Genomic DNA, 23,272 nt, shown 5'->3' on the forward strand with positions numbered 1-23,272 from the left:
TATGCCTAGATCTTGCTTAACATGCCTTCTGTACTCTGGTCTTTTTTGTTTTTTGTCTGTTTCTCTTTTAAAGAAACAGCAGTAGCATCACTGAGTATTAAATCTTAATCCTGTAAGAACAGTGGAGACTCCAATGGGAATAAAAGGTAGACAGAGTTCAAGTACCTATAACATGGTGGCTTGTCTGGGATACTTGAAATGTGTTCCTTCTCCATTTCTAACTTGTTTTCATCCTTAATCCTAGATGTGATGCAAGCTTGAGCTTAAAGTCCTTCACACTTGAAATCCACTATAAGATTAGATCAGCCTATATGGTCTACTAAAGCTTGTCTATGTCCAATGTAAGAACAATATTTAAGAAATACCTTTTTAATTATATTTTTTCAGATTTCCATACCAATAATGACTATGCTGCAAAGGATTCTTGAGTACCATGTGTCTTACAAAAGCAGCACGTGCTCAGACAGTGCAGGAAAAAGCTAAATACTTTTATTCAGGACTCTGATCCTAAACACACCCTAACTAACTGAATTTGTTTTTTGCTGCTTGCTGATGTACAATGTAGTAATAAACCATGTGAATAAAATGGAGGAATTATTGTCATCAGCCCCTTGCAAAAGCTGTAATTTTGCTTGGGTAGATGCCCTATTACAAGAGATGTGACTATACCTCACTACTGACTTTAAGGGGTTGGGAACGAAGAAACTTGCAAATGACAGACTCGCCTTAAAGGATAGGTGTCTTAATTAGTAAGGTTATAACATTAACTGTGGAAAGTGTAATATCAACAATTAACTTACTAGACCCCTAACAAAAGCAGAGGGGCTGTGCAGTGCTGCATTTAGATGTTTTCAGAGTCTTCTGAGATATAACTTTTCATATGAAGATTTTCAATACTTTTAAAACTTCTTTTGAAGCTGTTAATCTTTGCTAGCCAGTGCCAGGCTTCCAACTTCTTTGATTATCTGAAAGTGCATCTGGCTGACCACACCCTCTCATTCATGCTGCGATGTTGTATGTGTTGATGTTCTAGAATGAGTCTGCAGATTTTAAATGCAGAAAATGGAGAAAACGGAGGAAACATCAATGATGATCTAACAGCGGAAGACTGTGGCTTTTTCTTCGCACTACCGGAACCTACAGGGAGACCTTCTATTCTACGCCTGTCCCAGAAAGAAAACTTGCCACCAAAAAGCGTGGCAAAAGCTATGAAGGTAAACTTTTGCTTTTGTATTGATTATATTCTTTTGCCTTCTATGATGTCTGCTACTGAATGCATATGCTATTTGGAGCTTGAAAATATTGTGGTGTTTATGTTCTTCCTTTTTCTTCCCCCTGCCCCTTTCTTAAAGGTAACCTTTCAAACTCCTCTAAGAGATCCTCAGACTCGAAAAATCTTAAGTCCGACTATGTCGGACAAACTTGATACTACATTCACGCTTGATGATTGCAGTGAGGCCTTGGTGGATGATCTTTTATCTGCACCTGTCAATGTTGAGTAAGTAACATGTTCACTGCTAGTAGTATTAGCAATGTGGGACATACTCAAGTTAATTTTTCCCCATTATAAACCTGTATGGTTAAAATGTAATTTTGTATTTTATAACAAGATGTAAACTGCACAAAAGGACCAAAATTAATGCTGACTTTGTATGAACTCTTTTTCAAAGATAAAATTTTCTTAAAAGTAATGACAGTTATCTTGGTTGTAATGTTGAATACTGAACTCTATTTTTGCCTACTCAGTAACTGATTTCATAGAGGTGACTTATGATATGGATAAATAGTTTAAGAGAAAAGAGATGTTAGGCAAAACGTACAAAACCGCTTCCTATAATAAGGTTTTCATGTGAGACTATAGCTATTCTGAAGCTAATCCTTAAAGCTAAGCCTTAATTTCTTCTCTTGTATGTTAAGTACAGTTTTATCTCTTAAGATTTTTCTCCTTAAGATGCATCTTCTGAAGGGTTAGCTTGAATTGACACCTTGAGTCAATGAGTATTAAGATTAAAGAATATTTAGCAACACAAAGTGAATATAACATCAATCCCAAGCATGAACAAGTTTGTGCGCCTTTACAGTCTAGCGGCTTGGGTCTCAGTGGTTTATGGTAGCTGTGTAGAGAAGGGCATAAAAGTCTACAGTGTTCCAGTTAGAGGTTTTGCAACTCTGCTTTACTAGAAATATTGTTATAATGGTATAATAATGTTATGACAATGTTATTTAATAGGCCTCAATGCATATTTTAGTTACTGACTTTTTTAGCCCCTTTTTAAACTTGTGTAAATATGACATCTATAATTCCCAGTGGCAAGAAGTCTCAATCTTAGCTTTGTCTTCTGCAAGAAAATACGTCCTTTTGCTTGTTTTTAACTACCCAATACTTTCATTTGACCCCTATTCTTGTTTTTGGGAAGGGTAGAAGGGAAGAAGATGGGAACACTTAAATGTTCTTCAAGTGTATAGATTTTCTTCAACTCTTAACTTGCATGTATACTCTAGAAAAGTACTTCTGAGATAGCCACTGCAATTAAAAGGCTTAATTGTATTTATGCCCCAAACTTACTGCTCACACAAATAAATGAAGATTTAGTACATACAAGGTTCAATTGAGTTAAAAGAGCTAGCACTGAATTGGTTTTCGTTAGGGCATAAGTACGTGTCAAGATACAGCTTCTACTGCACATGTCCTTTCTACTTTTAAAATGTAAGCATTTGTTTGTAGCAAATAAGCTAAAGGACTGGGTGTTGCTGAAGGGTGTCACTTTTGACTAGTCTCAAGGAATTAAGTTTCAAGCAGGTGTCTCCCTCTCGACTGGCATTTATTAGGTTAAGCACTGAAGGAGAATGGGAGGGGCCTGAGTAGTTGAACAAGCCTGGGGCTGAACTGTTGCAGGGAAGAGGCACTCAAACCGGGTGAGAAGGACTTCCTGAACTCTTATCTCCCGCCTTTGCTTTCGGGTTTATCAAAGTGGTGTTTTTAGTGAGTGGCTTTTAATCGTGTTCTGTTCTACAGCAGATATGGATGGCACATAGAAATAATAACTTTACGAAGGGACAAAACAATGGGAGGAAATCCTGTTTCAGGAAGTAATGGCTTAACTCTCTGTAGTCTGAGGCTAAGCCTCAAAAGTTGAGTAGAGCTTGGGGAAATAAAGTGGAGGGCGATAACTTGTAGAATACTTAGCAATAGTGAGTACACAAACTCTCTTTAACCTGTTTCTTTTGCTATAGAATCTTATCTTTCTTTTACTGGAGAAGTACTTTCTTTTTTACTACTTCGCTCTTCAGATCTGCTGTTGTACAGAGTTTATTGTACCTGAAGTCCAGGTTCTGTTTTGGTATGTGGGCCCTCATAGACGAAATGCTGGTGCATACTTTCAGGGGAAAAATAACTGCCAGAATGACTAGACAAAGTAATGACTAGAATGGGAGAACCAAGCTCAGTTTGGTCCTAGACTTGTGAGTCTGTCATGACTCATAGATGAATCCACATGAAGATGTACTACTAGTCGTGCCTGTGTTTGAGCTGCTTACTATTAATAACTCCTCCTAAACAATGTATATTTCACTATCTAGTGAAATGGAAATCTCCATATGCTGTAGTGAGTAGAGCAGTCTCCGGTGATGACTGGTGTAAGGTAACGTAGCTGTGTAGAACAGATAGCTTAAGAATACTGACTAGCTTCAAGGATTGATCTCCTTATAGTTCGTATGTACTACAGCTCATAACTTCTGACTGTTTAGCTGGCAACTGAATTCTTGCTGTTAATGATATTCTTTCGCTGTCAGCTGCCTTATGTCAAATCAGATTACTCTGAGCATGCAAAGCTACTTGTGCAAATATCTTTCTAAAGATGATTTCAAATGATGTCTAAAAAAAGCCATAGCATGTGTGATCTCTTTTTTTTAAATGCAGCACACGTCAACAAGAGACTGATGCTGAAGCAAACAATACAGTGATAAATACACAAATGCCAGAGAAGGCCAGCACAACTCCTTACCCAGATGATGAGATGCCAGTGAAAAGTCGAGGTTCCTACAATCTTGATTTTGATAACTTAAATGACATCAATCCTTTTCAAAGTTCAGTGCAGTTGCAGCATTCTCCTGGAAATCTGCAAAAGGCTCCTGTCAGAGTATCTAGCAGCCCTGAGAAAACTTCTGAAAAAAGTAATGATTCTCTTCTGCTGGATGATACAGCTCCTTTTGCTTCAGCCACAGCAAGTACAGAGCGCTCAAGTGAAGAGGAGAAGACTCTTTTCTGTGGAAAAGAACCTGTATTGAGAGAGTTGGAGCCTAAAAAATCCAAGATGTCCCCTAAGCAAGCAATCAGAGACTCTGTGCAGGATGTGAAGTCTGCTTCCACAGATGTGACCCAAATTGATAATTCAGTGGGATTAGCAGAAGCACCTGCACCACCTGTACAGTTATCTGGCAACTTAGGTCCCAGTAGTTCTGATGTAACTAATTCTTTTAAAACTGGGGAATCGAAGCTGCAGAACGATTCAGTAGCAGAAAAAGCCTCTGCAGAAGAGTTGAAGCCTGCAGAAGAGCTGGCCATCTCCAAAGGGGTACCTGCAGAAAAGCCTGGTGTCACCAAGGCTGGACCGGTAAAACTGGAGTTTGACTTTGATAATACCATGGCTAGAAAGCCACCTCCTAAGAAACTAGGTAAAAGACCTGGAATTAAGCCACCTTCCAAAAAAATTCCTGTTACCAAAACAAAAACAGAGAATATTGAAGTGCAAAATAAAAGTAATGTGGAAGATGAAATTCCTGTTCCCAAAGCATCTTATAAGTTTGACTGGGACAAACTTGATGATCCAAACTTTAATCCATTTGGAGGAGGCTCTAAAATTTCCAGCTCCCTCAAGTGTTCTAAACCTAGCCTTCAGAAAGTTCACCTGCAAGAGGAGCAGGATAGTACTTCATCAAGAAGGGAGCCTCTTTCAGTGGAGCAGCACAACAGACCAAGTACCTGTGAAACTCTTGAGAAAAGAGAACCCCAAAATCCGTAAGTAAATCTGTAGCTGAATGTAGAAACACCTTGAACTCATGTGAGGGAAAGATAGTTAGAGGGTATCTTTAACTAGTTCGTTCCTACCTCCTCCGTTTCCTCCCTCTGAGGTTGGCTGTGTCAATTGCACTTTGTAGCCTTTAAAACAGTATGTTGCAACAGCAAAGATCTCATTGGGGAAACCATGCGGAGGTGACTAGCTCTGGGCAAAAGGTGTTCTTAAATCTGGAGGAGTGAGAGGCAACAGGCTTATATGTGAAGAGCATTACATTAGTACCTTGGTCAAGTGTCGCTTTCCCCACTCCTCCAAGATTAGAGTAAAATGTGGAGAATCAGCTGACTGCTGCTGTCTTTCAAAAAAACAGGTAAGTGGGCGGCAGTGTTGCACATCATGCAGCGTGTGAGGGGACTAGGCAATTCTGTTACCTGCTTAGTGTGTTGGCTGAACTCTTGAGGTGCTGTTTCTTCCTTGTGTGTGCTTGGTATCTGAAGGCTCTCTCCAATAAAAAGGCCTGTCACTGAAGTTGCATTTTTTTTTGGCACCACATAAAGCTTTTTATTTGAGAATCTGAGATTTTGTGTTGCCTTTCCTAGAAAGTCTAACTATTAAAATGTCAGCATATAGGTAGCCAGGTGCTTACCAGAACTAGACTGGCACAAGCTGTTCATTTGACAGAAATGTTTGCTCTCTTGCTCCCTGTGTAATGTGATCAGCTACTGTTTACCAAGATGAAAAGTTAAGTTTGTCCTGTTAGCAGTAACTAAAGTATTGGACTTCATTAGAGAAGTTTTGTGCTTTACACCAATAATCACTGCATTACTTTGGGAAGAGTAGCAGGCTGCTTGTAATTCTGTTCTTAATTAAACAAAAAGCCTATCTTTAATTAAAAAAAAAATGAGCTTAACAAATGGAAGTAAGAGAACAGTGTTAAGTGAATAGGAATAAGTGATACTGTTGTGACTTTCTGCTTCCCATATAACACTGCTTCTGATGGAGGGAGAGCTTTCTGTCATTTAAGTTGTCACCAGGCAAGACAGTGAATTTACATCCCCACCCTCTATAAAGCTTCCTGTACTGTGGCGGTAGAAACTCTCAAAGAAGCTTACTTTGTTCAATGCTTCGGTATATCTGGTAATATAGAATTCAGAACTGTCTGTGTGACTTGGATTTTGATTTTTTTTTTTCTTTATGGAAATCAGCAAGCAGAGTGTGGTAGAAGACAAGCCAAGAACTCAAGAAGACAAGCCAGGAGTTCAAGCAGAAGCTGAACTTCCAGGAGAGATAGTCATGGTAAAGTATAGGAAAGATAGTCAGTTTTTACAAAGTGTTCCATGAAACAGAGTTCTTTGACTTAACCTTGTCAAACCCGCATTTGATATTTTTGTCTAAGTATTAGTGTTTTTATGCATCTTTAGCAGCTCTAGAATGAATATCGACTGTGCAGACTTGTCTTTTGAAGGTAACATCAGAGACAGCCAAATTGTTAACTTGGTATTTAGTATCTTTTTTTGATCAGGCAGTCACATATAAGGACAAACATAAGGGTGTGGACTCTAAAAAAGTGACTCCTGTATAATATGAGCTGTACTCAGTGTTGGTAGTTTAGTTTCTACGCCTGTTTACTCTTGGTTTATTATGCTGGCTGCCCAGCTAGTTTATGAAAAACCAATTTGATCATTATTGTGATTTTCATTGCATTTAAATCATTATTTTAACAGTAAAAAGGATTGTGTTTTTCTCATCAGGAGAAGCAAATGAGCCCATCTAAAATGTCTCCAGCTAATGTCCCCCCTCAAGATAATTTGGTTTCTGCTGACAGTGGAAGAAAGTCAATGTCTGCAGAAGAAATTAAACCTAGTTCCCACAGAACTGAAATAACAGCAGATGAGCAGACAGCTAACACTGAACCTGAAGAGCTCTTCAGACCATCATCAGAAGGTAAGGGCATTTCTTTAGAACAGACTGAAAAGATAGTGTTACAATAACTTCTGTGTATGTACTTCTCTACTTCAGTTTTGGCATTGATTCTAGTTTTGTCTCTCATCTCGCTCTTCTGAAAGCACTGTAAAACCTACAATGACTAGCAGGGTTGGGAAATGTACCTAAGCATATTTCTAACTTTCTCTGGATTAAGCTAAATTCAAAAAGCTGGCTATTAGCATTCAGCTGCCTGGAAGGGTGAAATTTAGGCTGGTACAGAAACAATCTTTCTTTTAGTTTCAGTGGCAGCTTACTGTGCTGAAAAAATGCTCCTTTAAAATCACTTCTGGTATTAAGGACTTGTGAAATTGAGAGCACTAGAGCTATGCAACTGCCTGTATTTGTGAATCTTCTAGATTACTGCAGGCCTTAGCACTGCTTGAATACTGATTTCATATTGCAGTGTGGATGGTCTTTCTGCACTTGCATGCCTGTCTTGAAAGCTTACTACATAGCTGTGACTTATCCACCTGGAGGGGTTATTCCTTGTAGGAGCATGGTGTGGAAGGATGAGCAAGTAATTTGACTGCAGTGCAGTCTATTACTTATCTTAATAATTGAGTGGAATCAGTATATTGAGAAATGGCTATAACTTCATTGTTCAAATCTGAGCTGTGTGCTAATTTTAACGGTGAGATCGCTGATCCTACTCTTTTACGAAGCATTATATAAAGGAGTAGAATATCTGAGTGTGCTTGCCACTTTAACCATAGAACAACAGAAGTTCTTCAACTATGTGTTAAATTCTGCATATTCTTACAGGTATTTGGGGACAAATGGAAGCTGTAAGTTCACTTAGCTTAAAAATCTTTGCCTGATTTTTTTTTTTTAGGTCCAAATACAGTATTTTTTGCAAATGAAAAACCTATCATGAGATGAGAGCAGGGATTTATTTGCTTTATACACATACCTATTTTTTTCTGTCTGTGGGTGTGTCACTGTAAGACAATATGACAATATTGCATCTTCATTATGTAATGTCCTTTTCCAGTTCTAGGAATGGGCATAGAAATAGACTATCTGGAACAGTTTGGGACTTCATCAGTAAGTATGACATTGAGATGTTTTGTTTGCCTCCCTGGCAGAGGGGAGAGGAAGGGAAAACAAAACTGTCAAGCCTTAAATGTTTTAATGAAATAACTGTTTTAATGAAATAACTTGACTTTGAACTTGCCCGCAGAAATATAGGTTCTATTCCAAAAGAATGTGCCAGCAAGGCTGGGCAGGGGGTGGTGGTAGAAGGAGATGTAGTTTTAAGAAATTCTGCTAAGGATCAGAGATCTTTTGCTTTCAGTTTGCTAAGGGTGCTATTTTCCTTCAATAGCGGTGAAACAGAGATAGATGATGTTTCACCTCTCTGTTTGCCAAAACTGCAAGAACATAATGCTTTGAAAGTGCAGGATCATTGTTTTGAAAATATTTTTTTTCTAAGCTCTTGAATTTTATGGGCAGTTTCAGGAAATCTGTCTCTAAATTGGGCATGTCATGTTGTAATCAGTTCAGCTTAGTTATTCTTTCTCTTACTTTGGTCCAGAGTAGGAGTGGCTCTGAATATACAGTGAATATATGGAATTGAAGTTTTTCTGATCATGCTGTGTTTGTCCTTATTGTTGTATGACCGAAGACAGAGAATGACATGCACTGCTCATTCAGCTTACAATACTAACTTTCCATGTTAGTGTCTTCTGCTGGTTTTGAATAGTTCATAAATGTTTGCCCCTTTGGTTCTGTCTGTGAGCAGATTGAGTTTGCTTCATATTACATAAGGACTTAAGTGTGTGGGCACTGAGTTCTCTTACATAATTTTTCTCCTGAGAACAATGCTTTGGCCACTGAAGAATAGGCTCACCCTCTCTCCAGAGGATTATTTATGTGTGTATGTGGAATGTGTGTTATGCTGCTTCATAGCATATCTACCAGTTTATGCCTCTTTCCCTTCAGTTCAAAGAGTCTGCCTTGAGGAAACAGTCGCTGTATTTGAAGTTTGACCCTCTATTGAGAGACAGTCCAAAAAAACCAATTTCTGGTACTATCGAAACAGATATGAATATCATGAAGCCTCCACTTCAGCATGGGTAGGTATTGACTTAGTCTAGGTTGTGGTAATAGCTTTACAAAGAAAGGCAGTGCTTGAATATAATGGTGTATGTTTGTTCATTTTTAGCCCTGTTGCCGATTTAAGTAAATTGCTTGAGGAAGCTGAAAAGCCTGCAGTGAGTCTTCAAAATGAAGAAAAACCAAAAGGACTAGATCTTCTGGGAACATTTACAACTTCTGTAAGGGTGTCCGGAAGGGTGTCAGGTTTCATGTTGGTATTTTGGGAAAGGGATGGGCTAGGTTCTGGACTTAAGACTTGTGCAGATATTCTAAGGATCACAGAATATGTAATGCTTATTTAAACTGTTATCTTAAGAACCAGGTTGGATACTCACTTATACCAAAGTTGAATTTTTTGATGGACTTAATTTTTTTAAGTACTAAAAATCTTTTTTGTGGAAACTGGTGGCATTGCACATAGTCTAGGAGAATTTGAACTTTTTTAAGAATGCTTTAATCAAGTAATCTTTTTCATGCAGCTGAAGCCACAAAAATATGACAAGCTTTTACTTTAATCGCATTGCTGGGATGAAAAGCGCTACTTTGATTAAACTTGATGCTCTACAGTCTAAGGTTTATAGTCTGAACAGCCTTTTATGAACAGATCTGCACACAGCAGTTCATCCTGAAATGGTGCCTTTTTTACTGATGGGGAGCAGCGTGGTGTCATCTGCTGTGTTTCTGATAGCTATAATTGGTGTAGAGTAGCTTCTGTTACACCATAAAGATAACTACCTAGTTTTAAAAGATACCATAACTTACTCTCTTTGTAGGTAACAAAGTCATGGAGTTGTTTTGGGTGTTTAAGTAAAATGTTGACTAAGCATTGAATAATCTGCATACAGCTAATCAATGGCATGAAAATAGGAATCTGTTGAAACTCTACTTTTTTCTCACAGGACACAGGTCCCCTAATTCCAGACTCCCTGACTAGTGATGTTCCTCCACTCCCTTTTGCTGCTTCCTCAAACACTGCAGTGGATGCTATTATAGATGTGCTAAAATATAGCCAAAAAGACATGGACGCAGCTGTTGAACTGGTTGAGAGAGAGGTATGGTGACCCTTCCAAAGCAGAACTTTGCATAGCCTTGAAAGTCCCTTTTGTTTAGATTGTCTGGTATGAATCTCAATACTTGGTAATTCTTTCCATTGTACTGGACATAAGCATCTCATTCTGAAAAGCTTGCTGTGCACTTGATAGGAGCAGTAGGTATAGAACTCTTCAGAGCTAGTATCTGAGGAAATATGGTAAACTTCACTATTAGTCAGGTTCTGCCTTAAAACTGGTCAGTACTAAAAAGCCGATAGAATCAGATAAAATCAGATAGAATGATTAGGCTTAATATCAGTGATGTGAATACTCTTTATTAAACTAAGCAGGAAGTACCTGTTCTTGCCAATGGGACAGAGCAGCGTCTTCTGATACAATTATTTCCTTAAAACAAGATAAAACTGTAATGTCAGTTCAGTGCAGTGATAATTTTCCTGTGGGATGGGGAGGAACGACAGTATGTTCAGCTAATAAAACAAGTGAGATCTGGAGCTCACTCTGGGGGGGAAGAACACTAGTGGAGGAGGGAAGAAGTAGTCGGTGGGATTTCAAGTATATTCTGTAACTATGTCACTACAGAAACTGCTTTTGAATTCCCATCTTAATGATGCAAGAAGAGTTATGTATCCATTCAAAAAAAATCTGAGTACTTGAGTCATGGCTTCTGGGTTAAGTATCATTACAAATACTAAATAATGTAATAGGAGTACTTAAGCATAAATGTCCTTAAAGCTAGTCTTGTCACTTCAAAATTAACTTCAGAAGAAAATGGAGCATTCAAAATTCCGGACTAGCTATACTGCAGACTAAGGACACCAAACGAAGATGACCTGTGATTATTTGCTGCTTAAGTTATTCTTTCCCTTTAGAGTACAAAGATACTAGCTTTTCTAGGAGTAACTTTTGCTTTCTGTCATTTAGGAGGACACCTTTCATGCATCATATTGTCTAGTACAGGAAAACAAGTGCAGCTTTGACAGGGGACAGCTCCTAGTGCATTGATCTAAAATGAAAAATTTATATAATAACAGGGGGTAAAGCTTGTAATATCTTAAAATTGGTGCTCTAATCTCTCATTTCAAAGAACTATTTTAAACATGCAAACATAGTTGTAGCAAGACAGGTGTGACTGGATAACTCCAGCTGTGTGTCACTTAATGTAGTAATTCCAAGCATTTTTGTTTAACTTGAAAGGAAGACAGATGAAATTTAAAGATAACTTTTTTTGGTGAAACAACTCAAGAGTAAGAAGAAAGGAAAAAAAAATTTTCTTTCTGGGCAAATACAACACTTTGTGAAAGCATGCTTTTTTGGGTCTGCTGAACCATTTCTGAGTTTGCAAATGAAAGTTTCTAACCAGTTTCCATCTTCACACATTTTTGGTTTTGTAACATTTTTTTCTAGCCTAACTATTATTAATTCTTCCTCTTTATATTTTGGTACATTCCTTTTTCACTTGTTGCTCCGCTCTTGTCATCTGAAACATTACAATATATTTAAAATTATTTTATTCTAAAACAAATACCAAAAATCACTGTAGTACAGTATATCACGCAACTTTGAGGGGAAATCGGCAGTAATCATGTGCTAGCACTTTCTCTTGTTTAAAATTCCAGGCTGTTTTATGTATATGAGGCCTCTGTCATTGAAGGCCTTCCACACTGCACTCAGCTGTTAGTGTTAGTTCTTAATAAAACACCAGGACAAAATAAAGTTCATAGAGCTTGCACAAAGCATTTAGCAAAGAGTGCTTATAATGCTTAATACTGTGACTGTGAGTTCTGCTTTAATTCAACTGATGTGAAATACGTATGGCTATTCTTAAATGAACTGAGGTGTCTTTAAATTTGGAAACGTGGCAGGGGGAGGATTGTGTTGAGTGTTGAGTACAAATGACTCCCAATAACAATTTGATCTTGACTGGAATAGCCTTCTGGTATTTGCTTTTTCCTCTGTTAAGATTAGTGGATTTGTGTGGCTTATTTTGTCTGCCTTTTAAATAAAAGGGAAATATATGTCACTTGAGAGAATATTACTCCTTGAGAGAACATTACTGGCCAAGGAACAACAATCTACATATAGGATGAGTAAGAGTAGCCAAGAGGTTGGCTGAGTTGGGCTCTGATCTTGCCGTTTGAGGGATACTGGTAACATAGAGTGGGAATCATGTATGCGGAATCTACATATCAATCTATATCTTATTTGACTCAACTTTGTAATGAAACACTTAATTTTTAATCGGTTAAGCAGTTAGAACTTATTTTTCTCCATATCAAGTTGTACGTATTGCCTAAGGTGCCCTTTAGACTGTTCTGAGTATCAAATGTTGTATCTCTTCCTGTGCAAGAAATAAAGGTCTACTTTTTTCCTCAAAGGTTCAAGAGAAACAGTTGGAGACACAGGAATGGAAAAAGAAGTATGATAAGCTTCATATGGAATACAAGGAAATGGGGTATGAATCTCTCTTGATTTTTATCTGCTTATTTACTTCAGCTGCTTTTTCTAACTATGTTCAACATTGTTTTTCAGAAAAATAGTTGCTGAGTTTGAAGGTACAATAACACAAATGATGGGTAAGTTCCATATTTACACTTTGAATGGCTTGTGAGGGGTGGGGCATGCTTAGCCTAAGGTTACTAACTGAAGTTAGTACTTTTTCACTTCTGATGGCATTAATATTTCAAGTGCTTCCAGGGTGAGTGAGGGCCTCATTTAAGTGATAACATGTCGATAGGAGTTCTTGCTGAACAGACTTGGCCTTTGCTTCAGTCAAGTTTGTGGCTTCAAAGCTAGGAAGACATTAAATGAAACTCTTGTTGTATAGGTGCATTCTCCTAGTTCAAAGCTGAATATCCAAATCTGTACCGTGCTTAAACTTAGTCCTTCAAGGAGACTAAACATTATGTCAGCTTTTTTGTGCTTCTTTAAGCCTATGGGAAACATAGCTCAGGTGTGCTAACAAAAACTTGTCCTGAAAGAGTTTGCTATGCTAGTTTGGCTTGTTACCCCAGTCTCCTCCAGATCTTCCAGCTATTGTGTACATTTAATGAAAACAAATATTGTTTGATTCCTTGCTTCTATCACAACGTTTGAGGCTCCTGTTATGGTAAAGTCAGGTGTAGTATTTTGACTACATTGCAGGAAAAAGAATGCTTTGGGCAAGCACCTTATAATTGGTCTTTAATGGCCTTAGGGTTGGTGTGAGGTAGTATGTAGCAAATAAAGATAGTATGACTGCTTCCTTAAAAGCAAAGATATGGTGTCCTTTCAGAGGCTAGCCTACATTATGAAACCTTTTTTTGCTTAAGAGGAAGAATTGAGGGTGTGAGCGTTATCTGTCTGTACTATGGACCTACTTTTATGCTAATGCATAAACTAGTTTTATGCTAATTCAATAATATCATGAGTGTAACCCTGTTAACTCCACTTTCTTTAGAGGATGCTCAGAAGCAGAAGGAATTTTCAAAGAAAGAAATGCAGAGGATGGTGGAAGAGAAGCAACAAGTTATTTCAGATCTGAACTCTATGGAGAAATCTTTCTCTGAACTCTTCAAACGATTTGAAAAACAGAAAGAAGTGCTAGAGGGTTACCGCAAAGTAAGATGCTATAATGCAAATAATATCCTTCCAAGATAAATGAGACTTAATGGAGAGGAAATGATGAATTTCTAGAGCAGCCATTAATTAGCTAGTGTAGACATTACCTGTAAAACGAGGTGTGAAGTTGTTGTTTATTTAGATTTAAAAAATTACTGGTTTGTTGTATTTAGTGGCTGGCTTAAAGTATGATAATGATCTCTCTGTTAGAAGCCAAAGTTTCTTCAAACAGAAGAATGAGCTGTTTCTTCCTGCATGCATATCGTTTTTCTGTTAATCATAGAAACAGACTGTCATGTAGCAACTGCTGCATAAGGACAGCTTGTTTCCCCTCCATCATGTTGAATGGATGCTGAAGATGATCTGCTATTACAAGTCAAAATGATAATCCTTTATTTGGTGTTCTTTACCAAGTTGGGTTTTTTAAGCTAAAGTCAGGCCTTCATTCTGCAGCATTTTCGGAGACTGGAGGAATGAAGCTAATGAGGAGCATAAGCTATGGTTCCTTATTGCATGGAATGCATAAAATCGATTCAGTTGGTGTTTATAAAGTGCCTTCAGATTTTTTCCCTTCAGTTATCCTTTAATGTCCCCTATTTACTCAAGCTTAGAACTAGCCTGTTAAAGTTTCTGGCAGTCTAGGTTTGAGAAACAGGCATAACATCTGTGTTAAGACTTAAATTTCTGTTTTACTAACACATGTCAGACTTCCTTCATCTTGTGTCCATTCCATTGCTCCACATGAAATTCAGAAGCCCTTTCCTTAGCACAGGGGTGAAGCATCACTTGGAAATAAAGTTGCTAAATTCAAGAGCTGGAATTAGTAGGGAATCTTAGCACTTGTTTCAAACAGTTCCAACTTGCTATAATAGCTAATAAAATAAGGTGTCTTAGTGCCTGTGCCTACCAAGGTAACTTTCTTGCTTTTAATGTTGGATTAATTTACGTCAAGGTCCAAAGCCTCAATCTTTCTATGGATTCTGTGAAGTAATTGAATTTCTAGCTATTCTTAGGCCAATTGCAAGCTAAGACAAAGCTGATTTAAAAAAACCCAAAAAACCAAAACAAACAACAAAACAAAACACACAAAACTGATTAGTGACCTTAATTTCAATGACCTTTCCCCTTTAGTAAAGCTTGCTACTAAATAAACATATGTTGGGAGGGAAATGGGGTGAATAAATGTTAAGAGTTGAAAGGGGGAACTTCAGTCCCTATGTAGGTATGTAGGGCTTAACAGTTGTTCCTGTTATTCTGATGAACAAATACTGCTACTTTGGTGTAGTCAAATAGCCCCTTTGTAAAGTGGAGAGACTCTTCTATCTACTATCACATAAGCTAACTAAGCTGCTTGTTCTTGGCACAGAATGAAGAAGCTCTGAAAAAATGTGCTGAAGAATACTTGGCTAGAATTAAAAAAGAGGAGCAAAGATACCAGGCACTAAAGGCACATGCTGAAGAAAAGCTGCATCAGTAAGTACCGTGTTGAGAAGCCAAGTACTGGGAGTGAAAAATACAGTTTTCACAGTTACTGCAGAATGTGGTTCATTAGCACCGAAGCTTGGCTTAAAACATTTTTAGTTTGGTGATTAATCCAAAGTACAAGAACCTAGCGTGATTCTATGAACGGTTTTGCTGTGCTGTCTGAAGGGGATGTAAACACCATTTTGCTTCCATTTCAGAGCAAATGAGGAAATTGCCCAGGTACGAAGCAAAGCTAAATCAGAGACTGCAGCACTACAAGCCAGTCTCCGCAAAGAACAAATGAGGATCCAGTCTCTAGAGAGGAGCCTTGAACAAAAGGTTAGTCAAAATGCCTTGAGTGAGTCTCTTCAAGCTATTGCCTTAGACTAGGTCAAGAAGTGCCTTGTAGCAGTGCTAGAAATAGCCAGGCTAACTCTGCTGGTTTTGATGGCTGCTGTCCTGACAGGCTTTGGGAAATAGACATTGAAATTTAAGGCACAATTCTATTATGTCAAGATTCATTTGTATGTTTAGATTTTCTGGAGCAAAAGGTTTGATCAATTCTGCAGCCCACCTATGGGAACAATCTAGGCTACTGTGTCAGGAGGTTCTCTCAACTACTGAAGGAGATGGTGATCTAAACTTAAACGTGTCCCAGAGCAGAATCTGGGAATGAATGTTGAATAGCTGTCTGGGTCAGCTTGCTCATAAATACATGATTTGTAAGCTATTGCTAATACAGACTCTTTTGTATTGACTGAACTCTTGCAATATTGTTCAGGCCATTAATCCTTGTATTTGATTGCGGTGTTTCATATTGCATAGATAGTCTTAGAAAGTTTTGTAAAGGCACATCAGTTTCCTTTGTTAGAACCCTTCAAAGGAAAAAGCTTTTGAGGGCTAAAAGTCACATTGCTGGAAATGCATGCTATTAGTTTTACTCTAGCATGATTGTATCTTTGCCAGCATTGAAGAATCACAAATAGATAATGCCGACACATTCCTGTTAGGGAAGTGTCCCATATTTGTGTTTAGTCTTCAGGCTTATGGCTAAGGTTCGCATAGCTGGGGAAACAGTAGGCCTCTAGCTCAAGAGATGAGACAAGCCATTTAACACAGAACTAGTTTTGTTCCTGTTATAAATACATTAACATTTTATGTTAAGAACTCTTATTAAAATGGTTTGACCATATAAGGAATTACACAAACTGGAAGTTATTGCCACGTCAGTAAAAGTATCAAAGCATTATGCTACAGAGTTGTCTGTCTTGTGAAGATTAATATCTAAACTGTCACTATCTTGAATTTCAGTGTATCTAACAAAAAGGCTGAGTCTGAAAAGTCTTATTTCCCTAGATCAATTGGTCTCCACACATTATGGGAAAGTCTGTAGAAGAAGTAGGGACAGTATAGTAGATTCTGGCTTGCTTCTTGAGGTTCTTAAGGTTGCCATGTGACCTTCTACAAAGTAGACTGTCCTTTAGAATAAATTTGCATGAGTCACTAGCATGTAAATGGAATTTCTATTCCAGGTGTTAGCAAACATGACATGTTGCAACTCTGCTCACTACATGGATGTAGAATAGCTTAGGCATACCTGAAACTCACTACTTTTTTTTTCCTGTCTTCAACAGACTAAAGAAAATGACGAACTAACAAAAATCTGTGATGACTTGATCTTGAAGATGGAAAAAATTTGATAGTTTAACTGTCTTGTAAATATGTCTAGTCTCTCTGACTTTCTGTCTTGTGTGTTCACTCACTTTTTAATTATGTATGTGGGAAAAAATAAAACTCTTGATGTGTACTTGTCTTGCATATTATTGGCTGTATCTTTTGTAGGAAGTGTCAATAAACTCATGAGTTCATGAATACTTACGTTCAGTTGCTGCTTCCAGTAGGTAACAATGTCTTGCGTAACATTTTTACATGTCACTCAAAGGAAAAACTTTTAATAATCTCCCTGTTAGTCTTTTCCCTGTGTAAGAACACCAACATTCTGTACTCACGACCTGGCTTTGCTGGTGAGGGTCGGCATCGGCCTTATCTCTATTTAGCACTTTTTGCTCTCTCACTTAAATCAACAGTCCAGAGTTGCATGATTGTAATAAAACTTAATCTGTCACAAATGCTATGAAGCAAAAGCTGAAAGTTTAAGCAGACTGGATGTCATGTCCTGGCAACAGCCACCTCTAATCCCTCTTTGTAAGAGACATTTGCTTCTTGGGGTTAACCTTTAGACGATTTACTAAATGTTTGCAGTAAACCAAGTCAAATACTAATCTTGAAAGTGACTAATAAGCAAAATATGTTATATGGTTGTCTTGTAATTTATTTGCAAACAGGACATGGAGGGAGGGGTGGGATGATGATTTTTTTAATTTAGTGATGTAAAAAAAATCTGGAACTTCAGGTTTCTTTTTAAGAGGAGCTGGAGTAATTCTGTTCTTGCAGACAAGCTAAGCAGAGTACTGAATAGCAGGACAGATTGATTGCTACTCTTATCCCCATTATTTTTTTCATGTCATTAGTCTGTCTGCTATTGACTTTCCAGTCACCACTGCCACTTGCCTGTAATGGAAAGCCTTGAGAGATTCAGGCTGCTGGTCACAGGTTATAATGAAGTCAGCTTTAATCAGGGCAATAGCAGACATCTCAGATAAGCTGTTCTTACCTAACAGACATTAATGGGATCATCTCATTGTGAGCTACAGCTTTTTATTTCTAATATTACCGGAGGTCACTCCACTTGCCTGACTAGTAGCTGCATTTTCCTCTTGGAAGAGCTGTTGCTGCTGGGTGTGCTCTTAGCTGTACTTGGAGCCCTTCCCTTAAATGTAAGGGTTGTCTGCCAGAGCAGGTGGAAAAATGAGTAGCAGTGCTTAAGGGATTCCGGGTCTACTGTTTGGCTAGGTAGCTACTGATCAGTATTGTTACATTTATTGGCAACCGTATGTAGCAGGAACACCCTATAGAGCAGATCTAAATTAACATGCTTCAAGTTCATAGTATGTGATGTTTTCTTTGTGATTTATGCACTAGCCTGAGAGTGTCAGTATGAAGACAGTAGCAGCAATATTGAATGCCTAGCTCCTGCAGAAGTTGTTCTGCTCTATGTTTTCCTTAACTTACTGCTTAGGAAAGTGCCAGATGGTAGCAGAGAAGAAATTAGTCATAAAACAGAGTGTACAAAACCAAAGTTTACTCCCTGCCTCAATTTTGGATACCAGGGATTACTCAAGGCTGGGTCTTGGAATGTTCTTTTGTAATAGGCTTAACCATGCAGATGAGAAATCTTGTACTTGGTCTAATTTGTGAACTGTCTTGCACATGTGTGTAATTATGGAAACTGATTTGTATTAAAGTTATCAGTATTGAGGTTATAAGCTGATGTAGCTTAGGGTTAGATAAGGTTAAGCATGCAGCCACAAAGGGTGGGCCTGCTCTTTTCCCCTGGTGTTGGATCATCTCAGCGGTGTGAGGAGCCAGCCAAACTGGTCTAGGGGAAAGGGTGTTGACTGGAAAAAACTGCTGTTTTGCAGTGGATCAGTGTGTTGTGCAGTTTCACTTTATGCATCTTACACAAAAAGAGGGGTATAAAAGGGCAGAGCATTTCAGCAGAATCTCTGGCTAGATTAATATAAAGCTGAACTTGCATTATTAACTTTATAAACTCACATTATTAAGGAAAAAGCCTGCAATGCTAAATCTTTCCACAAGATGCAGCTGCTGCTCTTTGAAATACCGGCTGTACTAGACTGGGCTGTGCACATTGCAGAGGTGGAGATTATCCCTCTCTTCTCTAGTTGTGCTTAATGCTTGATAAGGCAATTGTTCTGATAAATTCCTGTTGGAAAAGGTAGAAAGCTGTCAAATGAGAGTACGCCAACGGACAGCACGTCAATAGTGACAATGCTATCTGGCATTTTTGTGCTACAACTACCAAAGTAGTAGTATACCACTGGGTGTGCCTTCAGGCAACTGCTACATCAAGGAACACTGGGATCTTCCTTACCTTCTGTCACGAATGAGTGGTTTAGGCCACTTAAAGAATCACCCTCAAGGATATTGGCAAAAGCAATTTTAATAGAAGTTTATAAAAATGTGACTTAACAGAATTCAAGGGCAAGGTTCACTCTATTACTTACTAAAACATACAAAGTAAAATTGAATTAGGATCACAGAGTCACAGGATGATAGGTGTTGGAAGGGACCTTTGGAGATCGTCTAGTCCAACCCTCCTGCCAGAATTTGGATCAGAATGAGTTATACAGAGAGACCAGAGAAAGAAAAGGGTAAAAAGGACCCTCCCGTTGAGTCATGAGGTTCAGAACAGACCCCCTTGCTTTCTAAACTCTTTCTCAGGAGTTTAGGTGTGGCTGAATCCAGACTTAGTCTCAGACTTGGTCAATGGTTCATGTCTAAAGAAAGAAAGGGTACAAGAGACAAAGAAAGCCTGCTGTTGAGTCACGAGGTTCAGAAAAGATGGGCTGGGTCTACTCCTAGTCCCAGACTTGTGCAACAGTTTATGTCTAGTGGAAGAAATACAAAGAGTAGGGAAGACCCTCCTGTTGAGTCATGAGGTTCAGAATAGACCCCCTTGCTTTCTAAACTCCTCAAAGAAGGGTCTAGGTGCGGCTACATCTAATCCTAGTCTCAGACTTGGTCAACAGTTTATATCGAAAGGGTTCTATGTATCTAGCAGCAATCTAAATTTCATTCACAGTTTAAGGTAAATCATAAAATCTTAGCAGCACTTAATCATAGAGTAGTTTACCACTTGCAAACTGAGTTGACAGAATTTACTACAATCACAGCGGTGGCTTGATTACACATTTGGAATGATAGTATTATACTTGCTCTTGAGTATTCAGATTGATTCACACACACATGCACACAAACACAAAGATAGATAGATAAAGGTATACCTGTTAAAAATTTGCATCGAGTTCCGTGAAATATTAACTTCAAATGTCTCAGCATTTCCCAACAGGCGAGGGTTGAGCCTCGAGGAGGAGAGGGTTTCAGCCCAGATCCCACCTCCAGCTTTTGGCGGCGGTCCTCCAAATTTCACAAACTGGAGAGTTCGTGAGAGTCTGAGAGGCGTCCCACTCAGAGGGAGATGCTGGTTGCAGCCTGCTGTGGTCCAGGAGAGCTCAAAGTGTCTCACTTGGGACCACTGTTTATAGGTTCATAACATGATTTGCTTTAGTCATCAGCAAGTTACTGGAAAGTTACTGGAATTCCGGTAAAGGTGGTACCATTCCACTCAGGCTACAGTCCAGGTAAGGGATGTTCCAAGGCTGTCAGGGGATGATTGATTATTCCTGCTCTCTTTACCCACCTTGAGTTGGGTAACAGGAGTGCCTGGTACAGTCGGTGCTGCTCCCCACCTCAGCCATGCAAGAGTTCCTGGTACGGTCAAGGGATGCTTAACTGCCCATCTCATTGGGCAAAGGCCAAGGCCTATCTGGAATTCCTGAGAGCGTGAGTAAAGTGAGTACAGAATAATGATAGAAAATTCAGGTACATGTTTTGTCCAGTACCCTAAAGTACCCATAAGCTGTTGTAATTTGTTCCTAGATTGGGGCATCTGCAATTGTTCTATTTTACTTATAGTATCCGGTGGAATTGCTGCACTACCTGCAATCCACCAAGTACCTAAAAATTTTACTTCTCTACCTGGTCCCTGACATTTTTCAGGTGGGATCTCAACTTCCGCTTCATGTAATGCTTGCCACGCTGCTGTTGCTGCTTCCCCCACTTTTTCAGGACAGGTCCCTCTGATTAGAATATCATCTATATATTGGAACAGTTACACATCTTGAGGGAATGAGACTGTTTGTAAGAGTTTGGCAAACGCAGCATGTGCAATTGTAGGTGAAAGTTTATATCCCTGTGGGAGTCTGTTAAAGGTGTATTGTATACCTTCCCAAGTAAAAGCTAATTTCTCTTTATCTTCTTCCTGTAAGGGGACCATGAAGAACATATCCTTTACATCTAATGCTGCCATCCGTGGGTGTGCGGCTGCCTGTAGTGTGGCTGTTAAAGTTGCAATATTGAGTACTGCAGCTGTTAGTGGAGCTGTGTTGGCATTTAAGCGCCGATAATCAATTGTTAAATGCCATCTCCCATGTGGTTTTCAGACTGGCCAGAGTGGTGAATTATATGGGGAGTGGGTCTGGAAATAATGTGTCACTTTTCCAAGTCTGTTATCACTTCAGAAATTCCAGTTGGTGCTGCAGCAGAAGTTGGATACTGCAGTACGTTAGTAATCTTTGACTCAGGGAGTGCAGGGGCCACGCAGAGTACACACACTGTAGCCTCCTGATTTTCAGCAAGGTTAGGGTTAATGTTTGAACTGAATGAACTGAATGCCGTTTGGCAGGTGCCAGGTAGGCATGAACCCTTGACCAACTCCGGGACTAAGTCTGGATTGACCCGCACCTGAACTCCTCTCCGAGAAGTTTAGAAAGCAAGGGGGTCCATTCTGAACCTCGTGACTCAACGGGAGGGTCCTCTTTACCCTTTTCTTTCTCTGGTCTCTCTGTATATATCATTCTGATTCAATCCTCATTTGATTTTCCTTTGTATGTTTTAGTAAGTAATAGAGTGAGCCTTGCCATCGAATTCTGTTAAGTCGCATTTTTATAAACTACTATTAAAATCGCTTTTGCCAATATCTTTGACGGTGATTCTTTAAGCGGCCTAAACCACTCATTTGCAACACCTTCCTTTATTTCTTCAGGGTAAAATGGCTTTCTACTATTCCCCCTGGCTTTCTACTATGTTCAATACCTCTGGTCCGGTAGCTTGCTGGATGAAGGGAGGAGAGCTGCTGGGAGAGAAGGGAGGGGAGACTTTCAACCTATTTGTTCTGTTGCTTGGGTATAGCGGCCTTTCAGACGACACTGTCCCCAGTCCGCTGATGGAGGTGGGTACAGAGGAAGAAGCGCTGTAGAGACCAGCATACCAGATACAGATGCTAGGGTAGTGTCAGTGCCTGACAATTCTTATTTGGTCTATTATCACAGAATCACAGAATCAGTAAGGTTGGAAAAGACATTTAAGATCAAGTCCAACCATCAACCCAACACCACCGTGCCCACTAAATCGTGTCCCGCAGTGTCACGTCTACATGGTTTTTGAACAACTCCAGTGATGGTGACTCCACCACCTCTCTGGGCAGCCTGTTCCAATGTTTGACCATGTCAAGAATCACACCTTGTGTGGCCAGCTGTTGCCTGTTGATACTAGATAAGGGAAATTGCACTTCAGTTTAACGTGGAAAGACAGCATACCACATTCCTACTGTAATCTGTGACCCCAGCCTGTGAAATCTGCCTGGGGCTCTCCTGTTTCCTGATTGTGTCAGTACTTAGGAGAAAACTGACAGTATGTGAAAAGCGATGCTCGAATGGAGATTGCTATAAATGCCTGAGCACTGAAGAGGATGAGTGAGCAGTTTTTGAATGTGTGAGTCCCCAAGGCTTAACTTCAAGGCATTGCCTAGCTTTCAGCTTGGATAACTGTATTTTGCTTGCCAAAGGCTGGGGGGCCAGGGGAGCCTCTGCATTTTTAAACTGCTCAGAAGGGATGGCTTATTTTTCTCTGCAGGTACAATATGTGCCTCCAACTTAACGCTCACACCTTCTGTAAGAATTTAGTACTTTGTAATTACTAGCTGAAAAGTATTGTTTAAATGTTACCTTCCTTATTGTAAAGAATCGGTCTTGTTACTATCCTTCTAATGCTGAACAGTCTTCTTCAGAAGAATTCACCTTTACAGCATACAATATTGGTGGCCAGATACACATTAATGAACTTGTGTGAGCTGCTGTATGCAAAACACGTGTGTTTCAGTGGGATCAGTTAGTGTATGCTTACTGACATAAGAATCAAGCTGTCTGGTTTGTTACCTTATTGCCATTTACTTACCGAGCCTCATCTGATGTGAATTGGCCTCTCTGCAAGCAGGTGATAGGAGGGAAAATTGCTACTGCCTGGTGCCTCTGCTTGCTTGGTTTTATTTATTATTTATATGAACAATTGCTAGGTGCT

General features: G+C 39.1%; 1 protein-coding gene across 2 annotated transcripts; it reads left to right on the plus strand.

The window, feature by feature from the left end:
* Window positions 1-1,034: 1,034 nt before the first annotated feature.
* TACC3 (transforming acidic coiled-coil containing protein 3) lies at window positions 1,035-17,066 on the plus strand. 2 transcript variants are annotated; one of them, XM_059817692.1, is made up of 15 exons: window positions 1,035-1,214; window positions 1,353-1,498; window positions 3,920-5,017; window positions 6,221-6,311; window positions 6,767-6,959; window positions 7,993-8,045; window positions 8,943-9,076; window positions 9,166-9,277; window positions 9,998-10,150; window positions 12,526-12,602; window positions 12,680-12,723; window positions 13,587-13,747; window positions 15,114-15,220; window positions 15,430-15,550; window positions 16,846-17,066. In XM_059817692.1, the coding sequence occupies exons 1-15, from the start codon at window positions 1,035-1,037 to the stop codon at window positions 16,909-16,911; spliced, it is 2,736 nt and encodes a 911-aa protein (XP_059673675.1). In that variant the 3' UTR covers window positions 16,912-17,066. The 2 variants fall into 2 exon arrangements, with proteins under 2 accessions (XP_059673675.1, XP_059673676.1); XM_059817693.1 differs by lacking the exons at window positions 1,035-1,214; window positions 1,353-1,498 and adding an exon at window positions 2,913-2,916.
* The last annotated feature ends 6,206 nt before the right edge of the window (window positions 17,067-23,272 follow it).

The sequence above is a fragment of the Gavia stellata genome, chromosome 5 (assembly GCF_030936135.1).
Source record: "Gavia stellata isolate bGavSte3 chromosome 5, bGavSte3.hap2, whole genome shotgun sequence".
NCBI lineage: Eukaryota > Metazoa > Chordata > Aves > Gaviiformes > Gaviidae > Gavia > Gavia stellata.

Excerpts from the sequence above, each read along its gene's own strand:
- TACC3 (XM_059817692.1), top strand. The coding sequence starts at position 1,035 with ATGAGTCTGCAGATTTTAAATGCAGAAAATGGAGAAAACGGAGGAAAC. Across the intron at positions 6,312-6,766 it reads TTCCAGGAGAGATAGTCATG|GAGAAGCAAATGAGCCCATC; the intron begins GTAAAGTATAGG and ends TTTTCTCATCAG. Across the intron at positions 6,960-7,992 it reads CTTCAGACCATCATCAGAAG|TTCTAGGAATGGGCATAGAA; the intron begins GTAAGGGCATTT and ends GTCCTTTTCCAG.